The sequence below is a fragment of the Anabrus simplex genome, chromosome 6 (genome assembly GCF_040414725.1).
Source record: "Anabrus simplex isolate iqAnaSimp1 chromosome 6, ASM4041472v1, whole genome shotgun sequence".
Lineage (NCBI taxonomy): Eukaryota > Metazoa > Arthropoda > Insecta > Orthoptera > Tettigoniidae > Anabrus > Anabrus simplex.
In genome coordinates, this window is record NC_090270.1 from 184,098,581 (window position 1) to 184,120,956 (window position 22,376).

The 22,376-nt window shown below is 39.5% G+C and overlaps 1 protein-coding gene across 1 annotated transcript; it reads left to right on the plus strand.

Annotated features, from left to right (window-relative positions):
- Nucleotides 1-79: 79 nt before the first annotated feature.
- LOC136876275 (RNA-binding protein with serine-rich domain 1-B) lies at nt 80-21,343 on the plus strand. The gene is made up of 2 exons (XM_067150085.2): nt 80-308; nt 15,336-21,343. Exon 2 carries the CDS (start codon nt 15,384-15,386, stop codon nt 16,281-16,283), a length of 900 nt encoding a protein of 299 aa, XP_067006186.1. The 5' UTR covers nt 80-308; nt 15,336-15,383; the 3' UTR covers nt 16,284-21,343.
- Nucleotides 21,344-22,376: the final 1,033 nt, after the last annotated feature.

Below are 22,376 nucleotides of genomic sequence, written 5' to 3' on the forward strand. Positions count from 1 at the left end.
TCATTCTTCATTGATGTGGTGTAAAACTCTTTGGAATAATTTAATGGCTCTTTTTTTTTTTCTTTCAATATCCTTCATCTCCGAGATCTTTGTCTTTGTGCATCTTCTTAGAGAAGAATGGTGTAATTAATTTGTTTACGGTGCTGTTGTGCGAGTTCTTCACTTCAAATGCAGAACTTGTGCGTTTTTTCGATGTAACATTAAATTGTATGTTTGTAAGAAAGCTACATTGCATGCTGAATATTACGTGACATTTTGTCTCCTGGTTGTTCTGCTAGTCCAACAACTCCCAGCTTGTGAGCTTATCGGTAAGATTATTTACTTCAGTTTTGGAATTATTTCAATCCTTTACTTTGTATTGCATGATCCATCGTATTTACTGGTATTTTTGTTTTATTTTATATGCAGGTAATGTGCAGCTTTTCTGCTTGTTCAGATATTGCTGTAAGGATCAGATTATTAACATATAAACCACAAGGAGTAGCTTCTTTTGCTAGCCGTTAATAAAGAATTGGAAAATAAACATTGAAATGAACAAAATATAGTTGAGCATCTGTATTACCTCTTAATGTTTCTGCAATAACTTGTGTAGTTATTTTTTCAGCACCATTGTACTATTTATGTTCCCTACATTTATATTTTTCTTTTAATTTTTCATAACTATATCTTTCTACTAATTATGATTATATATTAAAATCAAGTTTTCAGAACAGTTATAATAATACATTTTTATTGCGCACAATGTGCATAGAGGATCACAATTAGATAAAACAGCGTGGCGTCTAATGTGCTCTGCGTGTTAGTCCTTAATAAATTCACTAATCGAACAGGACCTCGAGGAACACTTCTGGATATGATATCTTTCACATACTTGGTCACATAGCCTACACACACAGTTTATGTTCGGTTCGTAAAATTCTTTGTTCTTACACATCTTGAAGTAGAATCCATGCACAGCCAATCTCGTAACTGTGTGCCTCAGTTGGTAGCCCGCTTCCATCCATTTCCGATCCGTCATGGCCTCCGTTGAGTAGAAGTCTTCCTAAATGTCCCTCTTTTTTCCTCTTAGTTTATGCAACAGGTTATCATATGCTGCACCTCCTGGTAAAATAAGATTGTATCTCAGGTCCTCAATCAGGAAAGTTTCTCTCGCGTGTTCATATACAATTTGAGATCTTGTAGTCTTTGATACACTCAGGACTCGCTTCAGATATCTGGATTTTATCTTTTCCAGGTCTTTTAATTCCTTCACACTCAGAAATTCCCCTATGATCTCAAGCCCATAGGTTAGCACTGGTAGCACTTTTACTCGAAAAAGCCTCATGGCTGTATCTACTGCAATTTGTGTGATATTCTCAATGTCATTCATCGCTTTCAGAGCTGTGGTGTTACAAATAGTCTGGATATAATTGCATCTTGGGCAGAAAATGTTACTTTCTATAGTATCAGGAGAGGGAGGAAAGGGAGGAGGAAGTAGGTTGTGCAGCCGTCAGGGATAAGGGAGAATTCAAGGGGAAAGGTCTAATGAAGTAGTGATTGTTGAATGTACAAAGGTACATACATACATCATTCAGATATCTGGATTTTATCTTTTCCAGGTCTTTTAATTCCTTCACACTCAGAAATTCCCCTATGATCTCAAGCCCATAGGTTAGCACTGGTAGCACTTTTACTCGAAAAAGCCTCATGGCTGTATCTACTGCAATTGATTGAGGACCTGAGATACAATCTTATTTTACCAGGAGGTGCAGCATACGATAACCTGTTGCATAAACTAAGAGAAAAAAGAGGGACATTTAGGAAGACTTCTACTCAAGGCTGGTTGGATCCTCAACAGTTCCGCCATCAGCTGTCATAGATGGCCTAGGCATCACTGAAGAGGCGTACTAGGGAAATGAGGAGTGAGGTACTATCCGCACACTTTATCTTGGTGCATTTACATCCTAGTGCTGAATCGGTCGACCTCGGCGATCTTCGAGATTCATACTGGCAACCTCTGAAACACAAACTATGAATCGCTTAAGCATCGTTGTGCGACATCTGGCGTAAACTTTACGTACCGGTACTGTTGTTGTTTACACATCAAAGTCAAAGTATAGAATTCATGCTAGGAACAAGATTCGCATCGAGAGATATGTTTTATAATGTTATATAATGTGTATGTGACATAGTTGTTGGCTTAAGATGATAACGGTTTAGAAATTTCATATCGATCGATCATCTTCTCGATTCAATTCAGATTTCATTTTCATTCAGTTGGCAGCACCAGGCAGCACTATCGATACCGGGACAGCTCCCTCCTTACTCCTCACCCCCGTACACAAATGCATCAAGATAAAGTGTGCGGACAGTAGTTTCCCGTTGCTTTCCTCGCTGAGCCAGAAGTTGCTATTACATATCAGTCTGCCAAGCCCACTGAAATGCATGCACTAACTGACCCTATGAGCAATATTTTCACACCATTCATAGCAGGGACTGGCTGCAAAAGGAATGGCATTACTAGCATCACTCATACCTCAGTCACTTTCATTTTGTCCAAGCCAAGGATAAAGCTGAGACAGATCAATGAAAGTAACAAAATTGCTCTAGCCTATACCAGAAGACATAGTGCACTGTAAATACTAGGTCCTGCCAGCAAAGGCAATTCAGCGTTCATTTTGCAAGCCTCTATGATTTTACTAAACTCCGCCACAGTCCTCTATTTGTAACTAGATTTGCTGCCTCATTTAGTTCTATAGGCCTACCTGTTATCTTTAAAAAATTAGAAATTGACTCTAACCATTATCGTCTTGGTCTCCCTCTGCTTCTCTTACCCTCCATGACCAAGTCTATTATTCTTCTAGGTGATCTGTCTTCTTGGATTCATTTGACCTGACCCCACCAACTTAGTCTTTATCTCCTCATTGTGGCTACCATATTGCCATTGCTCCCACCTGTTTGTACCAGCGATCATTCTTGCCACCTTCATGCCTGTTACGTATGAAATCTTGGAGCAAAGTTGGTCTGAAAACGGACCAGTGTAAAGATAGTTCCGTTCGGTAGCTGACTTTCTTTCATACAGAATACTGTTGAATGCAACTGCGAACTTACTGCATTAGCTTTGCTCCACGTTGATTCAGTCTCACTTAATATAAGCCAACTACCACCTTGGGAGAATACCTACACATCCTGAATATGTACTTGGAATGATCTACCTGTTCCAGCTTTTTATTCCCAACCTGACATTTCTTACCTACTGATATCATTTTAGTTTTGGAAAGGCTAATTTTCATACCGAGTGAGTTGGCCATGCGGTTATGGGCATGTAGCTGTGATCTGGCATTCAGGAGATAGTGGGTTCGAACTCCACTGTCGGCAGCCCTGAAGATGGTTTTCTGTGATTTCCCATTTTCACACCAGGCAAATGCTGGGGCTGTACCTTAGTTAAGGCCACGCCACTTCCTTCCCACTCTTAGCCCTTTCCTATCTCATTGTCGCCATAGGACCTATCTGTGTCTGTCAAGTGTGTCTGTATCTGTCAAGTGTAATAGGCAGGCATCTCTCCAGACCATCACACAGGAATTCCAAACTGCATCAGGATCCACTCCAAGTACTATGACAGTTAGGCGGGAGGTGAAAAAATTTTGATTTCATGGTCGAGCGGCTGCCCATAAGCCACACATCATGCAGGTCAATGCCAAACGATGCCTCGCTTGGTGTAAGGAGCGTAAACATTGGACAATTGAACAGTGGAAAAACTGTATGGTATGACGAATCACGGTACACAATATGGAGATCTGATGGTAGGGTACGAGCAGGGGTCGAAAAATACCGGGCGCCCAGTCGCCATGGCGCCTGAAAATTTTTACCTGGCGCCTAAATTTTCAAATTCGGTTTTGAAAATTTATTTTTTGAAATCCGGAGTTCCCTTACATGTACGTTCCCATCACTTTACAAAGTAACAAGGCGTGTGGTGTTTCACGTTGTTTTCTGTAGCTCATATATTCTAATATGTGCAATAAACATTTTCTGTGCTTCTGGCAGTCTTGAATTCTAATTGCTCTTCGTACCTTGGAATTGGACGTTTCAGTTCTACGCGGGAGCTACCTAGCGGTCATGGGAGATATCGTTGTAACCCATCAAACAAGTATCCTTTCATGTCGACATATCGTAACACATCGAGTTCCATTACAGATGATCAGCTATCGGTAGCAGAGTACAAAGATCAGACCAGAGTTGTGGAGAAATGCAGAGAACTACTAAGTGAAATAATTCCACAAACACTACATTACCGCCATCCTTCCCGTGACTAGCCGTTCCTCAACTATTGCCGCCTAAGCAGTGCTGATAAATTCCCGTGGAATTAATTCTTTGCATTTAGAACATACGGAATGACGTGTTTATCAATTCTTGTATTTTCGCCGAACAATATTTATACTTTTAATTTAATTACAGCATCTTGGTATTGAACGGTTTGCACTTTATAAATACGGTTGTGTTTATTCCTGTGCGTTTACTGAAAATTTGCAACGGAGCATCAGACATCGAAGCTCGCGAACTCGGAAGCCATTTAACGCTGGTGTATTTTACGTTTCTGTGCTATACTTGAGAAAATCGGCAAAATGAAATGAACAAAACCGCACAAATTGACTGATGTAACAGTGTCTTCTTTCAGATTTCTTCATAAGTAGGGCCCGTAAATGTAACACAAAGTGATACAAAAGGGCGTGAATGTGAGAAAACACTTGATGGAAGTGCCGACTGTAGAGTTCAGGACGACAATGACCAGCGTGAAATTTATGGTGTTCAAGACAATGATAGGTCAAACATCAAAAATACGTCGAAATTTCAATTTTCAGGCAAACGGAAATTTCAGCACTTTCAGCGAAGTGCATAAAGAAAATGAATGCTAATGTTACAGCATATGAATGCATTGTTCATGGCATCTTGTTATATTGCAAAAAATAACAGACCCTACACTGATATTGAAGGTTTGGTTACATTGTTAAGCAAGCTGAATGTTACTGATTCAGAGAAGTATGAGAATGATACACAATGCAAAGAATCGTAGCTTGAATGACTACCGTGGCTGTGCTATGAAGAAGGAATTGCGAAGTGTAAATTATGCATTAACTTTCGTAGTATTGCCGACAAACATTCTAAAGGTGTATCCGGATTTTCAGGACCACTTAAACTGGAAATGTTTAAAACAAACGAAAAATTCTATCCTCACTCGAAGTGTTAGCAGGCTGAAAAAATGGCGTAACAGCCCCAAAGTGCCTTGGCCTACCAAGCGACCGCTGCTCAGCCCGGAGGCCTGGAGATTATGAGGTGTCGTGCGGTGAGCACGACGAATCCTCTCGGCCGTTATCCTTGGTTTTCTTGACCGGGGTCGCCATCTCACCGTCAGATAGCTCCTCAACTATAATCCTGTAGGCTGAGTGGACCTCGAACCAGCCATCAGATCCAGGTCAAAATCCGTAACCTGGTCGGAAATCGAACCCGGGGCCTCCGGGTAAGAGGCAGGCACGCTACCACTACACCGCGGGGCCGGCAGGAGGCTGAAAGTTTCATGAAAAATCCTGAATGTGCACTTTTAGCGAGGTGCGTCAAGAAAATGAATGCTAAAAAAACAGACCCTACACTGATTTTGAAGGTTTGTTTGCATTGTTAAGCATGTTGAATGTTACTGGTGGGAAATCAAACAGGCACATGTAGTGTGATTTTAAAAGATGCTGTCCTTGAAGGTGACTGGTGATTATTTGGGTTAGTATATCTTAAAATATAAATTTACATTCTTATATGAAATGAGACTATACTACTTAAGGTCACATTTCAAAAATAATACGTAGCTTTATCCTAGTCTAACCTGTGGTGTTCATAATGTATATTTGTGAAAAATGTGCTGGCTCCTGATGAAAAGGGGCTGGCTACTGAATTATTTCTATTTTCTTCTACCCCTGGGTATGAGTATGGCGAATGCCCAGTGAACGTCATCTCCCAGCGTGTGTAGTGCCAGCAGTGACATTCGGAGGCGGTGGTGTTATGGTGTGGTCGTGCTTTTCATGGAGAGGGCTTGCACCCCTTGTTGTTTTGAGTGGCACTATCGCAGCACAGGCCTACATTGATGTTTTAAGCACCTTCTTGCTTCTCACTGTTGAAGAGCACTTCGGGGATGGCGATTGCATCTTTCAACACGATTGAGCACCTGTTCATAATGCATGGCATAATGCATGGCCTGTGGCGGAGTGGTTACACGACAATAACATCCCTGTCATGGACTGGCCTGTACAGAGTCCTGACCTGAATCCTATAGAACACCTTTGGGATGTTTTGGAATGCCGACTTCGTGTCAGGCCTCACAGACCGACATCGCTACCTCTCCTCAGTGCAGCGCTCCGTAAAGAATGGGCTGCCATTCCCCAAGCAACCTTCCAGCACCTGATTGAACGTATGCCTGCGAGAGTGGAAGCTGTCATCAAGGCTCAGGGTGGGCCAACACCATATTGAATTCCAGCATTACCGATGGAGGGCGCCACAAACTTGTACGTCATGTTCAGCCAGATGTCTGGATACTTTTGATCAAATAGTGTATGTATCAGTATAGGCTACGATCTCAAATGCATTCCTGAGAAACAGCTTCATAAGAACATCTAAAAAGCCTAAAACCAACCTGGATTCAAGAAAAAGTAAAAAGTAAAAGATGAGCAAGGTAATTCATGATGAATGGCTGCTAGTTGAACAACCCATTAGATGAAAAACATGCTTATCTCACTTTGCCAGACCCCCAAAAAGCTATTAATCATGTACTGCATGATCTGGTTGTCTAACACATTTACAACATAGTACTGATGTAATGTCATATTATTTAGGTGCAGGTGCTTTATACAGAGCCAAGAATTTACACAAAAGCCAATGCAGTAGCATCATTGTACAGTCATGCCCATCAATACTTGACCCAATCACATGTTCCGATCATCATTGTGATGGACACCATAACAACAAGTCTGCTTTGATCAGAACCCTCGACTCTTCTCTCTATGTATAACAAATTCCAACTTGTAAGTTTGAGAAGTTGCATCTTTCCACCACTTTAAAATCTTACGGTTTTTCTTAGATAAAATAACATTAATTTATTTTAAAATTAGTCGGTATATGTTCTGTTTTTCATAGAAAACATCTTCAGCTGTGATCTTGATTTACAGTTAAAATATACATAAAAACACAGGTTACATAAGTAAAAGACAATTAACCACTCATATTAATACAATCTGTCCTTGACAAAATGAAAGGTCTAAATATCTAACGAGTCTTTGGTTTTTTCTTCATTGTCACTATTTTACATCTCTAGATGTGAAAGATGCATTAAATTCATAAAATACCACTTGGAAAATTATCCCAAGACAAAGGAATCTTAAAGTTTCTTGATAAATAAAAGATACAGCAGTGTACAACTATTCAAATTTTTATGACATTCAATGCTTGATGAATCCGTGAGATAGTGGGTTTGAATCCCACTGTCAGCAGCCCTGAAGATGGTCAGCGGTCTCTGTCAGTCAACAGACGAGGTTGGCCTGTACGCTTTCATGCTGTACGTGTCCCTTCACGTTTCCACTTCACTATCACATCAGAAACAGTGGACCTAGGGATGTTTAGGAGTGTGGAAATCTTGCGTAAAGACTTCTGACACAAGTAACACGCAATCACCTGACCACGTTCGAAGTCCGTGAGTTCCGCAGAGTGCCCCGTTTTGCTCTCTCACGATGTCTAATGACTACTGAGGTCGCTGCTATAGTGTACCTAGCAGTAGATGGCAGCACAATGCACCTAAGATGAAAAACGTATGTCTTTGGGGGTGTCTGGATACTTTTGATCACATAGTGTGTGACTCAGTAGTTGGATAAGGATGTAATTACACTGAACAGGACTTCTGAAGGTAGGTACATTTACAATCGAAACTTCTGAGTAATTCTCCTAGAATAATCCTTTGGAGAATATTAACAGATGAGGACAAATATATTTTTATTCTGTCAGTAGAATTCAAATACGCCTGGATATGGTGTGTTCTCAAAGCTTGTTTTCATAACCTAGTGAGGAACAAAATTCTGTAACCAGTTGTTGGCCTTGTAATTGGACTGATAATCTCCTCCTCGGTCCAAGGTATACTTCCAGTCTGCACGGAGGTACGGGTGATTATAAAAAGATTAAATTATGGCACCTTGCAAAATTACTTTGATAATATGTGGCATTGACATTTTGAACCATACACTTGTCCAATGTAGATCTTGCCACAAAACAAAGAGCTACCTTATCAGATCTCTTTAACAGTTCATGGATGTCCGGCTCCATGGCTAAATGGTTAGCACGCTGTCCTTTGGTCACAGGGGCCCTAGGTTCGATTCCCAGTGGGGTCGGGAATTTTAACCATCATCGTTTAATTTCGCTGGCACCGGGGCTGGGAGTGTGTCGTCTTCATCATCATTTCATCATCACGATGTGCAGGTCGCCTACGGGAGTCAATTCAAAAGGCCTGCATTTGCATAGCCGAACTGGTCCTCGGACACTCCCGGCACTAAAAGCCATACGCCATTTTATTTTTTTTTCAAATATTTTTTTTTCAACAGTTCATGGATATTTCTGTGTCAAGGTGACCAGCACAAACTAGACTGCTTGAAATATGGTAGTCATACCTAATGGAAGTTAAGTCATTGGTTGAGAGGGCCCTCGTTTCGGTTCGATTCCTGACAGGGTCAGGGATTTTAATTGTATCTGATTAATTCTTCTGGCTTGGGGACTGAGTGTTTTTGTTTGTCCTGACACTTTCTTCTTCATATTCAGACAACACACTACACCGCCAAGCACCACAGAAACATGCAATAGTGATTACATTTCTCCATGTATGGTTAACTAAGGTTAAGTTAAGAGTAAGTTCCCACCTTCCAATACTTAACAATTTCTATATAATAGACTTATTAATTACATAATATAATCCATATAACCTCTAGTACATGTTTCGTTCCGATATGGAACATCTTTAATAATCCTACCAAACTCAACTTCAACTACGGTTATTTTATCAAGATTTCCCCGATAAATCACATATAAGAAAATCCTGTATTCTTCAATTTATTTTCAAGATCGACAAAATGTACACGCCTCCAACATGAAGAACCTTATCGCTGTTTTTAATTCGCCACTTGAAAACTGACTTGTTGTGTTTTCAACCAACATGAATGAACTTTATCTCATCATCTTTATCATATGTTTTAATTTTCGAGCCATTTTATCATATCTTTTAGCTTATGCATCATCTTAACATCAATGTATTTTAATTGTCTTGCCATTTTACCAATTTTAGCTGAAGATGTTCCATATCGGAACGAAACATGTACTAGAGGTTATATGGATTATATTATGTAATTAATAAGTCTATTATATAGAAATTGTTAAGTATTGGAAGGTGGGAACTTACTCTTAACTTAACCTTAGTTGTGTTGAGCCAATACGGAATAAACATGAGATTTATAAACCCCATGTATGGTTGTCGTCAGGAAGGGCATCCAGCCGTAAAACAGGGTCAGATCAACACATATGCTCACACCTGCAACCCCACATATGTAGGAAAAGCGGTGGAAAAAGAAGATAATGGAAGTAATATATTAAACACTAGAAAGTGATCATATTTTCTGTATTTCTTCTGGTCTGAAGAGGATGTGGGTACACCACAGTACAATCTTATGAATTAGTCCTTTCTTTCTTTCTTTCTTTTTTATTTCTTTTCAAATATTTTGCTCATAATTTTAATTGCAATTGAATATAGTGACATAAATAATGAATTTCAAATAATGTAATCACCAGGGTTAGAATTTTTAGGTGCAAATTTCAGATAAAAAAAGGGAAAAGATGCTCAAATAAGGTGAAAGAGACAAAAAGGTGCTGGTTTATTCAACTAATTCAACGATTTCTCTTTCCTCTATTCTAGTTTATTGAATTACAAAGAAGTACATCAAATTATCATCATCAAAAGAAGGAAATAACATGAAGCTGTTGTACGAGAGGCATACTGTATTGTTTTACACTTTATTTTTTGTACGTCCGGGTATGGTTCACATTTCACTTTTGAAGGTGGTGACGTGTAACTAGTGTCTTCTTCCACCGTTTGGTAGCAGCACAGGCACCAACGATTGCACTCGTCATAGCCATTTCATAACAACACGCCTGTTAGAGTAGGAGCAGACAGCATGGAAAGCAACCATCAGGGACAGCGCTATACGACTTGGTTCCTATGGAAGGCGTGACCACTGCAGAAATTCATTGGTGCTTGGTGGCAGTTTGTGGAGAACATGCACTGTCACAGAAAACAGTTTACAACTGGGTGGAAGTTTGGAAAAACGGGTGCACATCGGTGGACAAGAGAACCAGTTCTGGTAGGAACATAACAGTGTCAACACCAGCCAACATTGCCCGGGTCGAACAGGCCATCCAAGGAAACAAATTAATCACATTTACGGAAATAGTGGCAGTCACGGGAATTAGCTGAAACACCCTGCAGCGGATCGTGCACGGCCACTTACAGTTGGAGAAGGTGTCATCCACGTGGGTACCTAGACTCTTGTCTGCAGACGAAAAGCAGAGATGTGTGGACGTGTGCAGAGAATTGCCATGATCAAGATCCAACCGACTGGTGATGAGACATGGCTCCATTACCATGAACCACAAACAAAACAACAATCGATGCAATGGAAGCATAGGGGCAGTCCACCGCCAAAGGAATGTCGAACAGTGCCATCGATTGGCAAGCGAATGGCGACAGTGTTCTGGGACACAAAAGGGCGTCATCCACATTGACTGGCTGGAATTTGGGGCGACGATGTGGCAACCCTTAAGCACTTACGTCATGCCATTCAAACTAAGTGGCCAGTGAAATGGGCTAAAGGTGTGTCACAGTGCTGCCACATCCACCATACTCTCCCAACTTGACACCAAGTGATTATCACCTGTTCGGGAACGTGAAGAAACCTCTACGTGGTTGCAGTTTTGTGGATTTTGTAGAACTGGACACAGCTGTCAAGGCATGGGTACGCAGTGCTCCGAAAAAATGGTTTCATGGCGGTCTGGAGAGACTGACACATCGATGGCAGAAGTGCATACAGTTGCAAGTTGATTATGTTGAGAAGGTGGATGTAACACCTGATGTGTTCATAAGCCGGCCCCGTGGTGTAGTGCCTGCCTGCCTCTTACCTGGAGGCCCCGGGTTCGATTCCCGGCCAGGTCAGGGATCGGCCCCGTGGTGTAGTGCCTGCCTGCCTCTTACCTGGAGGCCCCGGGTTCGATTCCCGGCCAGGTCAGGGATTTTTACCTGGATCTGAGGGCTGGTTCAAGGTTCACTCAGCCTGCATGATTAGAATTGCGGAGCTATCTGATGGTGAGATAGCGGCCCTGGTCTAGAAAGCCAAGAATAATGGCCGAGAGGATTCGTCGTCCTGACCACATGACACCTCGTTATCTGCAGGCCTTCGGGCTGAGGAGGGGACGCTTGTTCCCTCACGGAAATAAAAATATCCCATTGTTTTTCCTTTTCCACACCTTGTTCTTTTAATTGTTTAATAACTGCAGTCAGGTACTCGTAACTATGGACACAATATACAGTTCTGTCTGCAAATTACATATTTTCTCCGGTAACAAAAGTTGCTGTGCCTTGGTAATTGCACCTGCGTCTGCTAGATCCAAAGAATGTATAAACTCTCTAATTTTATCAAAATTCTCACACAACATAGCAGCAAACTCAGTCCACAATCCCCAGAGAGTAATGACCAGGAAATTTGGAAGGGGCAGGCCAATGGTTTCCCTGTAGGCAACGACGACTCGTAGCTTTCAGTAGATTCTTCTTCAGCGCAGAGAGGAATTGATTTGCGACGTCGTATTCGTTCTTTATGGATTCACAAACCCTGTGACGGGCATGAACCAAGCATGTCACATGCTTCAACTTAGGAAATAAAGGTTTCATATGGTTAACAGCTGAAACCATGTATGGAGTTTGGTCTGTAACCACAAGAAGTTTTTCAAACTCGATACCAGTAGGCCAGAGTTTTTGGCAGAAGGCCATAATTGATTGCATTACTGTACTGGCATTGGCTTTCTGCAGCTCATACATTTTTAACAACATGGGCTTAACATTCTCCCCTGCTAAGGGAAAAACTAAAATGTTCACAACATATTGTTCCATTGAGTCTATAGTTTCATCCACAATTATTCTCACAGCGCAGTCAGATACTTTCTCCTTGATTCTTTGTATGTTTTCTTGGTAAACAGGCTCGATGTAGATTTTCTTAATGTACTCTCATCGGGCATTGACATCTTTGTGTATTTTTCAAGAAATCCCTTGAAAGCTGGATAGTTCACCTTATTGAGTGGAATTCCTGCTTGTGTGAGAGCTGCACACAAATCAATGTTTAATTCCTTAAAATTTTGGCTTTTTGAAGAACTCTGTTAAAATACATTTCGTAATAGAGGTTGCCGCGATATGTTTGCTTGAAGAGTCTTATTCATTTGATGCTAAGAGCTGGAAATGTGTTGTTTGATGCGATCTCGCTGGTGTTTTTCATCTAACAAAATTCTTGAATCACAAATAGTACATTGCATAACAGTTCCATCAGTGTCCATGAAATCTTGTTTGAATTCCTGAACCAGAGCAATAAATCGGGCACTGGACACCTTTGTAATGGTAAAATTTAGTAGTACACTCGTTTAGTAATGTAACAAAGTGCTAACACCAGTTCACTTGTTGTCCACACTCTCTTATAACATCGCGACAGTCACCAGAATGTTCTCATTCATGCTGGAACTGCAGTCTCGGTGATTTCTAGTAGCTTCGAGCAGAACTCAGTCTCAATTCTTTGAACTACACGGGTGCGGTTGCTGACATCTCTGCATCACCAGCCTCCGCCTCCATGCGAACAGATGATGTCTCTCACAGTAACAAACTCACATTCACAAACAGCAGGCTACTGATTCTGGTGGGATAGAATCGCTCATTGTCAATTGCATTATAGCGGTAAAGCGAGAGAAAGGTTTTCACAACTAAGTATTTATTTATTTTCCACCTAGTCGATACAGTCATTAAGTTGATTAACCATTAAGTTGCCTTAAGTAATCATTGTATCGATTAGGTGGAAAATAAATAAATACTTAGTTGTGAATCTATTGAAGTGCAATACGGACCATGAAGCTGATTTTATGTAAGAAAGAGGTTTTGTCGAACACACAATTATTTTCCATTGTTGCAGGTGTGCTTTCAACTCCCGCAAGTTATTTACTGAAAAAGGTAGGGTAGGGAGGGGTAAATGAGACAAAAATAAAACTTTCACTTTTTGGAATACAAAGAAATATATTTAAATTATTGTAAGTGATTAAAATGATGTTAAATGGCATGCTGAATTCAATTTTAAGAGCAATTTTGCTCCAGTGTATATACTTCTCTGTTAAAAAAAAGTAAAACTGTGTCTTATTTTTACCCGACAATTGGGGTAAAAAGAAGACAGTGTGGGGGCAAATAAAAGACAGCATTATATCACCATACAAAAAAGGCCTAGAGCAATAGGAGTGCAAAAATGAGACACAGCATGTTATCCTTTAGTATAATGTGCTGGAAAAAAATTATAATTTTCTCCAACAAAAGTCAATTTTTACATGAAGTAAATAATTGGCGATGTGTTTCAGGCACTAATTTATGACAATTAACAGTTCAAGAAAATACTGAAAACAAACATTGTAGATAACCTGCAAACATTCTTCAAATACATCAATAGGCTGTGAGAGCCTCCGTGGCTCAGGCTGCAGCGCGCCTGCCTCTCACCGCTGGGTTCCGTGGTTAAAATCCCAGTCACTCCATGTAAGATTTGTACTGGACAAAGCGGAGGTGGGACAGGTTTTTCTCCGGGTACTCCCGTTTTCCCTGTCATATTTCATTCCAGCAACACTCTCCAATATTATTTCATTTCTCTGTCATTCATTAATCATCGCCCCAGAGGAGTGCGACAGGCTTCGTCAGCTGGCACAATTCCTATCCTCATCGCTAGATGGGGGGTTCATTCATTCCATTCCTGACCCAGTCAAATGACTGTAAACAGGCTGAGAATTTTCATCAACAGGCTGTGGAAAACAATATTGCTCTTTAATAGTTTCACTAGTACCAATATAGGCCTAGGCTAATTCTGAACATCCGCATTGAACTGTCTTTTTTTTTTTTTTTTTTTTCCCCTCTTGATTGTTTACTTTTTAAACTGAATGGGAAATCTGGAAACCACACTTTTCACCATTAATTTGGTAGCACTCCAAAGATAAACCAATATAGATGCCTTTCAGCATAAAAACAGAGCAGCCAACTATGCAAATACAAAATAACAGGAGAAGTTTGGCAAGTACATTTGAAAGTTTTCCTGCCAAAATTTTCATGCATACAAAATTTAATTCAATGCAGATCTATTAAATCTATTTTATATGATTTCACTGTAGGATATGCTGCTATGCATATTTAAGAATGCTGTGAATCAAATACATTTCTTCCCCCTAGTAAATGGTGCTCATAATAAGCTTGTCTTTTATTTGCCCCACCTTCTGTGTGTCTCATATTTACCCCTCCCTACCCTAGGCTTACTATTCGCACGTACACATTAAGCTGAGGAGACGTTAATTGAAAGTTAAATATTTTATATTGATTAGAAATCTTATAGAATAAATTGGAATTAAACTTAAAAGAAAAAAGGGGGATTATGGGCATGGTTGGGGGAAAAAAGGATAAAGATCCCAAAAAAGGGAAAAAGGTGCGTGAAAAATGCCTCTTTTCACAAACTAGAAACAAAATTTCACACTGTGATATCTTTCCGAACAGCTTTAATTTACCCTAACAAAAAAGGTGTGCACCTAAAAATCCTAACCCTGGTAATCACTAATTGCACATCTACCTAGCAAGATGTGAACTGGAGACAGTGTGTGTTAATATACAGTATTAGAAATCTGTTGAAGTAAATCATATCCTTTTAAGAATATATTATGTGTACAGTGCATGTAAGAACATTTTCTAGCAGATCTTTTTGGTGAGAAAGTCTCCCAAATTACACTTTGATTTGCTTTAAAAATACTTAGGATTAAGGAAAATGATGTATTCCGACACCACCCAAAACCATTCAAGAATATAAAAAAATCCCCTTGCAATTTGATTTCTTAATAACTTGAACAATTAAGTCAAAAAAAAATAAAGCTACAGTAAAAACTTTCTCTATAATTCTCTGAGCAAAACTTAACACTCTTTACAAATTTGTCTTAACACTCTTTACAAATTTGTCTTTATTTTCCAGGCTTTGCAGCACATTCTACTGTGTGAACTTTGAAGACCAGGCCTTAAAATGACATGGAAGGAAAGAGATCCTAAAAGTGCAAAAGGTGAAGGAGTGAATGCATCTGGTAAAGATAAAAGCAAGGAAAGAGGGCGAGAGAAGAAAAGACGCAGTGTATCATCTTCCAGTGGCAGTAGTAGTAGAAGTTCTTCTGATAGCAGTTCCGCATCATCGAGCGGATCTAGTTCATCTCGAAGTTCGTCGTCGGGCTCAAGTTCAAGATCTAGTTCCTCTTCAGGCTCTAGCTCTAGTTCTTCCAGTACCAGTTCTGGGTCTCCAGCGAAGACTAAACGTAGAACACATGAGGCCCGCAATCGCAGTGCAGAGAAAAAACCAATAAAAGAAAGAGAAGATAAAAAGAAAGTTGTAGAAAAATCTAAGCCCAGTAAGGCAAGATCTAGATCAGTATCTCCTCCAAAAAAGCGTAAGGAACGCTCTCCTACTCCACGCCCTACCAAAATCCATATTGGACATCTCACACGCAATGTAACGAGAGATCATATTTTGGAGATATTTCAAACATATGGCACTGTAAAGAATGTGGACATGCCTCTTGACAGATTACATCCCACCAATGGAAGAGGTTTTGCCTATATTGAATATGAAAATGCTAATGATGCAGAGAATGCCATGAAACACATGGATGGAGGGCAAATAGATGGGCAAGAAATTACAGCAGCTCCAGTCTTAGTTCCTAAACAACGACTTCTTCCACCTCGTCGTAGTCCACTACCACCCGTGAGAAGACCTCCACCACGTTGGGGCCGATCTCCACCACCAAGGTATAGGCGTCGCACTCCTCCACCTCCTCGACGCAGATCTCCTCCACGCCGACGACCTAGGTCACGTTCTCGCAGCCCGGGAAGGAGGAGACGGTACAGTCGATCTAGTTCAAGCAGTTCTCGTTAATAAAAGGACTTGAGCTTTGCTCTTGAATTGTCATTTCAAAGTGTACTTATGTGATAATGGTGAACCATTGCTAAAATCTTGCATCATTGTTAGTATGAGTAAAAGAGAGTCGAATTGTACAAACATTTGTTATATTTTAGCCAGTTTTCTGCCAATCAGTTAACAGAATATTTATCTCAGCCTTGTTGCAAAAGACTATTCATGTTGACAAAAGGGTAATCAAATAAGATGAAAGCCAATTGCTTGACAAACTGGAATTATATATACTGTAAATGTGAGTAAATCTGAGTTATAGGATATTTTGGAATAATATTTCACCAGGATACTTCGACTGAAATGGCTAATTGATTGGACATACAACAGTGTTGTTATCCTTGCAGAAGAGTTTTTTTAGGAATTCCCAAAACAGTGTGCATTGTGATTTCAAAATTTCCTCAGTGGCATTTCTGTTACGTTGTATAGCTATTTTAATATCAGCATAGTCATTATGTTTATATGTATCTGTTGGTAGTGGTGTGTTATTGACTTTGGTGTTACAGTCAAGGTGTTGCCATAGTAGGCTTCGAAAGAGGCAGGCAAGTTATTGTACCGTAACTCCCTGTATAAATGTGATTCTAATACGTATTCACATATATTTTCCTTTTAGTGATTAATTTACTTTTTTTTTTTATCCCCATCAGATTGCCCAGTAATTGAAATAATGTCACAAAAACATGAACTCTGTGCAGAATTGTAATAATGTAAAGTTGTTCATTTGTGTAAAAGTATGGAGCTGTGGCACCAGTAAAATGCCATGAGAAGACTGATGGTAATTATGTAATAAACTTCAGGAGAGTTCTTATCATTGAACTGCAGCTTTTATTCTCACATTGTAATCTTTTAGGGATGATTATCAATGGCATGATATATATGTTACCCATTTGTCATGGCTTTGTAATTAAATTTAAATGGATAAGAAAATATTGTTCCTTAATATGCTTACAAAATGGCTTTCTGTTTTACTGTTGCCAAACAATTACAATCATAGATATAACTTGTTCTTTATTAGATATAGAAGTGATATCTGTGCTCTCTGTAATGTATTGGTGAAAATAGTTTCTTTCTGCTGTTACAAAGACTTGGATGAATTCATATATAGAGAATAATTTTGATGAATAAATGTGTGTACAATGATCCAAGATTGTATTATCAAATTCATTTGAGATCCAGGAAAAAAAATGCTTATCATTTTTTTAAATGAAATGTTGCACCTTTTTTATATGGTGCTAATTTTCTTTGGACTTGTGCAATGAGCAATGCTTAAGGGTGGTTTGTCCGTATGTATCGAGTCTAGTTCAGTTACAGCGCATAGTCACAGTCATATCACTGCTCACCATGCAACTCGGTGGGAAGGTCAGTCTATTTGTCTGTATACTGTGAGAATCCCACGTGTTCATGTGAAAAAGCTGTAGGCCTACAAGCTGTCCAATAGATTTCAAAAAGTTTGCTTTATTGGCATGAGAGACTGTAACATGTCCTTCAGAGACATTGCACAATGTGCCCTGTCATGTCAGGATCTGTCTCTCTCCAATTGACTGGGAGAGGTGTTTGACATGTTTGGCAGTGTGTGTTTGCATTGGTTATACTGCACCAACACAGGTTTGTGTCTCATCTGGTATAACAGACTGTCTCTTGTGCAAGTTAGTACTGCCGTAATGTGCCAATTGTTAAATGTTAACGCCCTTCTGTGACTTATTCTATGCCTTTAAGGCATCCCCCAAGGCCATATTTTGTCAGAACAAGGCCAAAGTATGCTGAAGTGCCAATAGTTGTCTTATCCCATGAAAAAAAAAACTATTACTGCCCGGGCCTGAAAGTTTGCCCAATTTATCACCCATTGAACATATCTGGGCCATGTTCAAAAAACAGATGAAGCATTATGACGATTCACTGGCAACTCTTTGTGAACTTTGAATGCAGGTGAATAGAGCCTGAATGGATATAAAATCCTAGGACTCCATACAGACATACTATAATTAGATTCAGTGTGTTGCTGCATAAGGGTACTGCAGGTTAAAGAAGCAGATCTTCACACCACTCATAATTATGAAGCACTGGTGGTATAAGACACTGAGATATTAATTGTTGTATCAGTATTGCTCAATGCACAGATGAAATTTTTTTTTAAATGTTGCGTGTCTAAAAACATGAAATACAAGGAAATCCACTTCAGTTGTGTTGAGGGTGGATGTTGTCTGTTAGGGCTGAAGTGCTTCATCGAATAGATAACCGTCTCACATTGGGCCAATATTTGGACATTCTGCAGAATATTTTGGTTGTGAGTGTGAGAGTGTGCTATCCAGATGTGGTAACTCAGATTGTGCTAGACATTTCCCCAATCCACATGAACAGTCGTGTTCAGGGCTGGTTTTCTGAGCAGTATTCCATTGAACTGCTCAGCTGGGTCCCTTCAGTTCCAGATGTGAACCCCCATTGAACATTTGTTGGCAGGGTGGAAACGTCATATAAAGAAACCCTGGCCTTACCTTCCTCCTCTTTTTCATGATGCTTTGTGGGCTGTTATGTTGGATGCATGGGAGGAAACCGCCCTCGGCGAGGAGTACTTCAGGAAGTGTGTTGAATCAGTACCACGTTGACACCGAAAAATTGTTCAAGTCAATGTATACTAGATGAGGTATTAAACTTTGTCTAAAACAGTCCTTTTCAGGATTAACATAAAAGCACAATGCCTGATTTTGCAATGAATAGAAATACATCTTTAATTAACACAAAACTCTAGAAGTTTAAAAACCAATGCAGAGAGTAGGACTCAAACCCTGATCCTCACCTTGACTTGCAGGTACACTCATCAGAGCAAACCGGCACTCACGTGAACACGCATAATATGGGAAGGCTGTTCCCCACTGTGCATGTCACATAGCATATATACACTTGTTATAACAGCCCTTTGGTGGGTCAGTGATGATTAGGGCCCAGATGTTTATGCAGTAATAGGTTAGAATACAAACTTACTGAAGCGAGTAATAAGTAGAGTCTACCCGCACAACGGTAATGCTATTATTTAGTAACAAAATTACTTAGCAGGAAATGTTGACTAGCCCGCTCTAACGTAATGTAGTGGGAGTAACATAAATTCTAGGCATTCTAATGGGCCGAACCCTTATTTATGCAAACCTCCTAGCATTACCGTCGTGTGGGTAGACTACTTATTACTTGCTTCAGTAAGTTTGGATTCTAACCTATTACTGCATAAACATCCGGGCCCTAGTGATGATAAACTATGCACTCTTTGCAAGCATTCAGAGTGGAAGTACAAGGACTGTTAATATGGTGCAGTTACACAATAGGGGAACAGAGTCCAGTAAAAAATAAAAATTCTTATACCAGTATTTGAACCCTGGATCTCCTGGTTGATAACCAAGGACCTTTCCTCTACACTGTCACTGACATGCCATGAAGTGCTTCACATGTCACTCACTTAACTTATTTATTTAACTATTATGGCAGTTTCTCCACTATTTCATTTTATTCTGTTTTATTATTCTTATATTCTTTTTTATTGTTCTTATAAGCAGACTGTTGCATTGTGTGCTGACAGTTGCATTGTTTAACAATATGCAAGTTGCATCACTTTTTTGTTTTAGCTGTACTGCCTTACACAAGGACGATATCTGATAAGAGGAGTTCAAAATTTTTTATGTGTTGGTTTTTTATTGCTACCGAGCGAGTTGGCCATGCAGTTAGTCGCATGGCTATGAGCTTGCATTTGGGAGATGGTGGGTTCGAATCCCATCGTTGGCAGCCCTGAATATGGTTTCCTATTTTCACACCAGGCTGTAACTTAAGTAAGGCCACCGGTGGTACCTTCCTCATCCTTTCTCATCCTTGCGTCGCCGAAAACCTTTGATGTGTTAGTGCAACATTAAACCACTAGCAAAAAAAAATTAATTTTTGATTGCTCAACTGTACACTCCCTTTGAAAATAATGGTACTGAGTAAGTTGGCTATGCAGTTAGGGGCACACATCTGTAAGCTTGCATTCAGGAGATAGTATGTTCGAACCCCACTGTCAGCAGCCCTGAAAATGGTTTTCCATGGTTTCTCATTTTCACACCAGGCAAATGTACCTTAATTAAGGCCATGGCTGATTACTTCCCACCCACTTCTAGCCCTTTCCTATTCCATCGTCGCCATAAGACCTATCTGTGTCGGTGCAACATAAAGCCAATTGCAGGTTATAAATTTCGTCTTCTTTGTCCGTATTGAAGATCTAGTTGTGATGATGCTCACGAAAAAGGAGCGAAACATGTACCATATAAACATCTTAATAAATATGTAAGTTTGTACTATGCTTTTACTGTATTGAATAGGTAGTAATAACAAAATTATAAGAATTTGTATCACAAAGCCAGTTGTAAAAAAAAAAATAATAATAATAATAATAATAATAATAATAATGGTCATGACACAGAGACATATGATACAAAACAAAGTTCCAGCTCCTTCAAACTATCATCGAAGGTAATATTGAAGAAAGAAGAGACCATTGGTAAAAAAGCCTGTGTGACTGGTATGGAACCAGTACTTCCTCATTGTTCCAAGTTGAAGAAAATAAACAGCATATTGGCCTGATGACAGCCAATATCCTATGAGGATATGGCATGAGGGGGAGGAGGAGGAGAAGAAGAAGAAGAAAAACTGTAAACAGTAGCATAGTTGTCCGCATCTTGCATTTATAAAAATATGCTTTCCCTATATTAATGATTCTCACCAAAGCAGCCACAGGTCAAATCCCAGCTAATGCATTTGAAAATTTTGAATTTGTTAAATCATATTCCTGAGATTTTGACTCCCCATAAAACTGATGCCTCCATGACTATGGTCTTGTCAACAACTTTGGAAAACTACAAGCTCTTTTTGTTGTATTAGTCAATATCCAAAACAAGTAAAAAATAATTTGATACAAGATGTTTTATTTTTATAGATATAATACAAACTGTTTAATTTTAAGTTAATTTTGAGGTCTTAGTGTTGATACAATAAAGATGATTTTACCTGTATTTTCCTATTTTAATGTAAAATGCCTATTTGCCTTGTTTTAACTAAATTACATGATGCACCTTCACTGCAAAAATGGTGCTCTATTCTTGTAGGTCAGGTTGCACTACTACTTTTTGAAGGGACTAGATTCGGTACATGGCTCTCGGCAACTCTATATTATGCCATCAATTTCAAGGAGATCCTGAATATTGTTAACTGCCTCTTTGAAGATGTTGCTTCAATTCTAATTGTGAAAGTTGCTGTTGAATGTCACTCTACAAAATTACTTGGCTTCCATAGTTACTGACCATTCTGTATTACCAGGTGCAATCGCATGTCTTGCGGAGAGAAATAATACCCTAGTAGATTTCATGGTTCCCGTGGATGATGATGAGCAAAAAATGCAGGTGGTTCCAGGTGCTGAAGATCAAACTGTACAAAACAAATGTGAGCAGGTTCTTGCTAATGATGTACACATAATGAAAACATAGGATTGACTCTATGGATCCACGTACTGGAACACTGTTCATATATGCTCCAATAATGTCAGTGAATGTGGAAAGATTGTTTCCTGTACTCAAAAGTGTGTATAATAGAAAATGGAAAAAAAAAAAAAATCTATTACGGTGTAGTCCATTACTTTTTACTGTGATAAGCATGGATAATATAGTGATATAGTGCCCCCATCAGAAGGTTAAGTATTTATTTTGTTTTTGGTTTTATTATATGAAAGGTAAAAGCTGATGTGTAACAAATTAATTAGATATAGCATGATTTAAAGATTTAGTTCATTTGGTAGCATGTTCAAAGTTGGCTGTTCCATTTAGATTACATCCTTGTTAAAATGACTTAATATGTCAGTTCACACCCTGTGTGGGTGGGGGACGAAGACAAAGAATACAAACACGGTATCCCCTGCCTGTCGTAAGAGGCGACCAAGGGATGATCAAATTAGAACCATGAGACTACTTGTAATTAGTACCATCATGCAGGGAACACCATGAGTCGCTTTTACTTGCGCGTAGTACCACTATGTTCGGTACAAAATAGGTT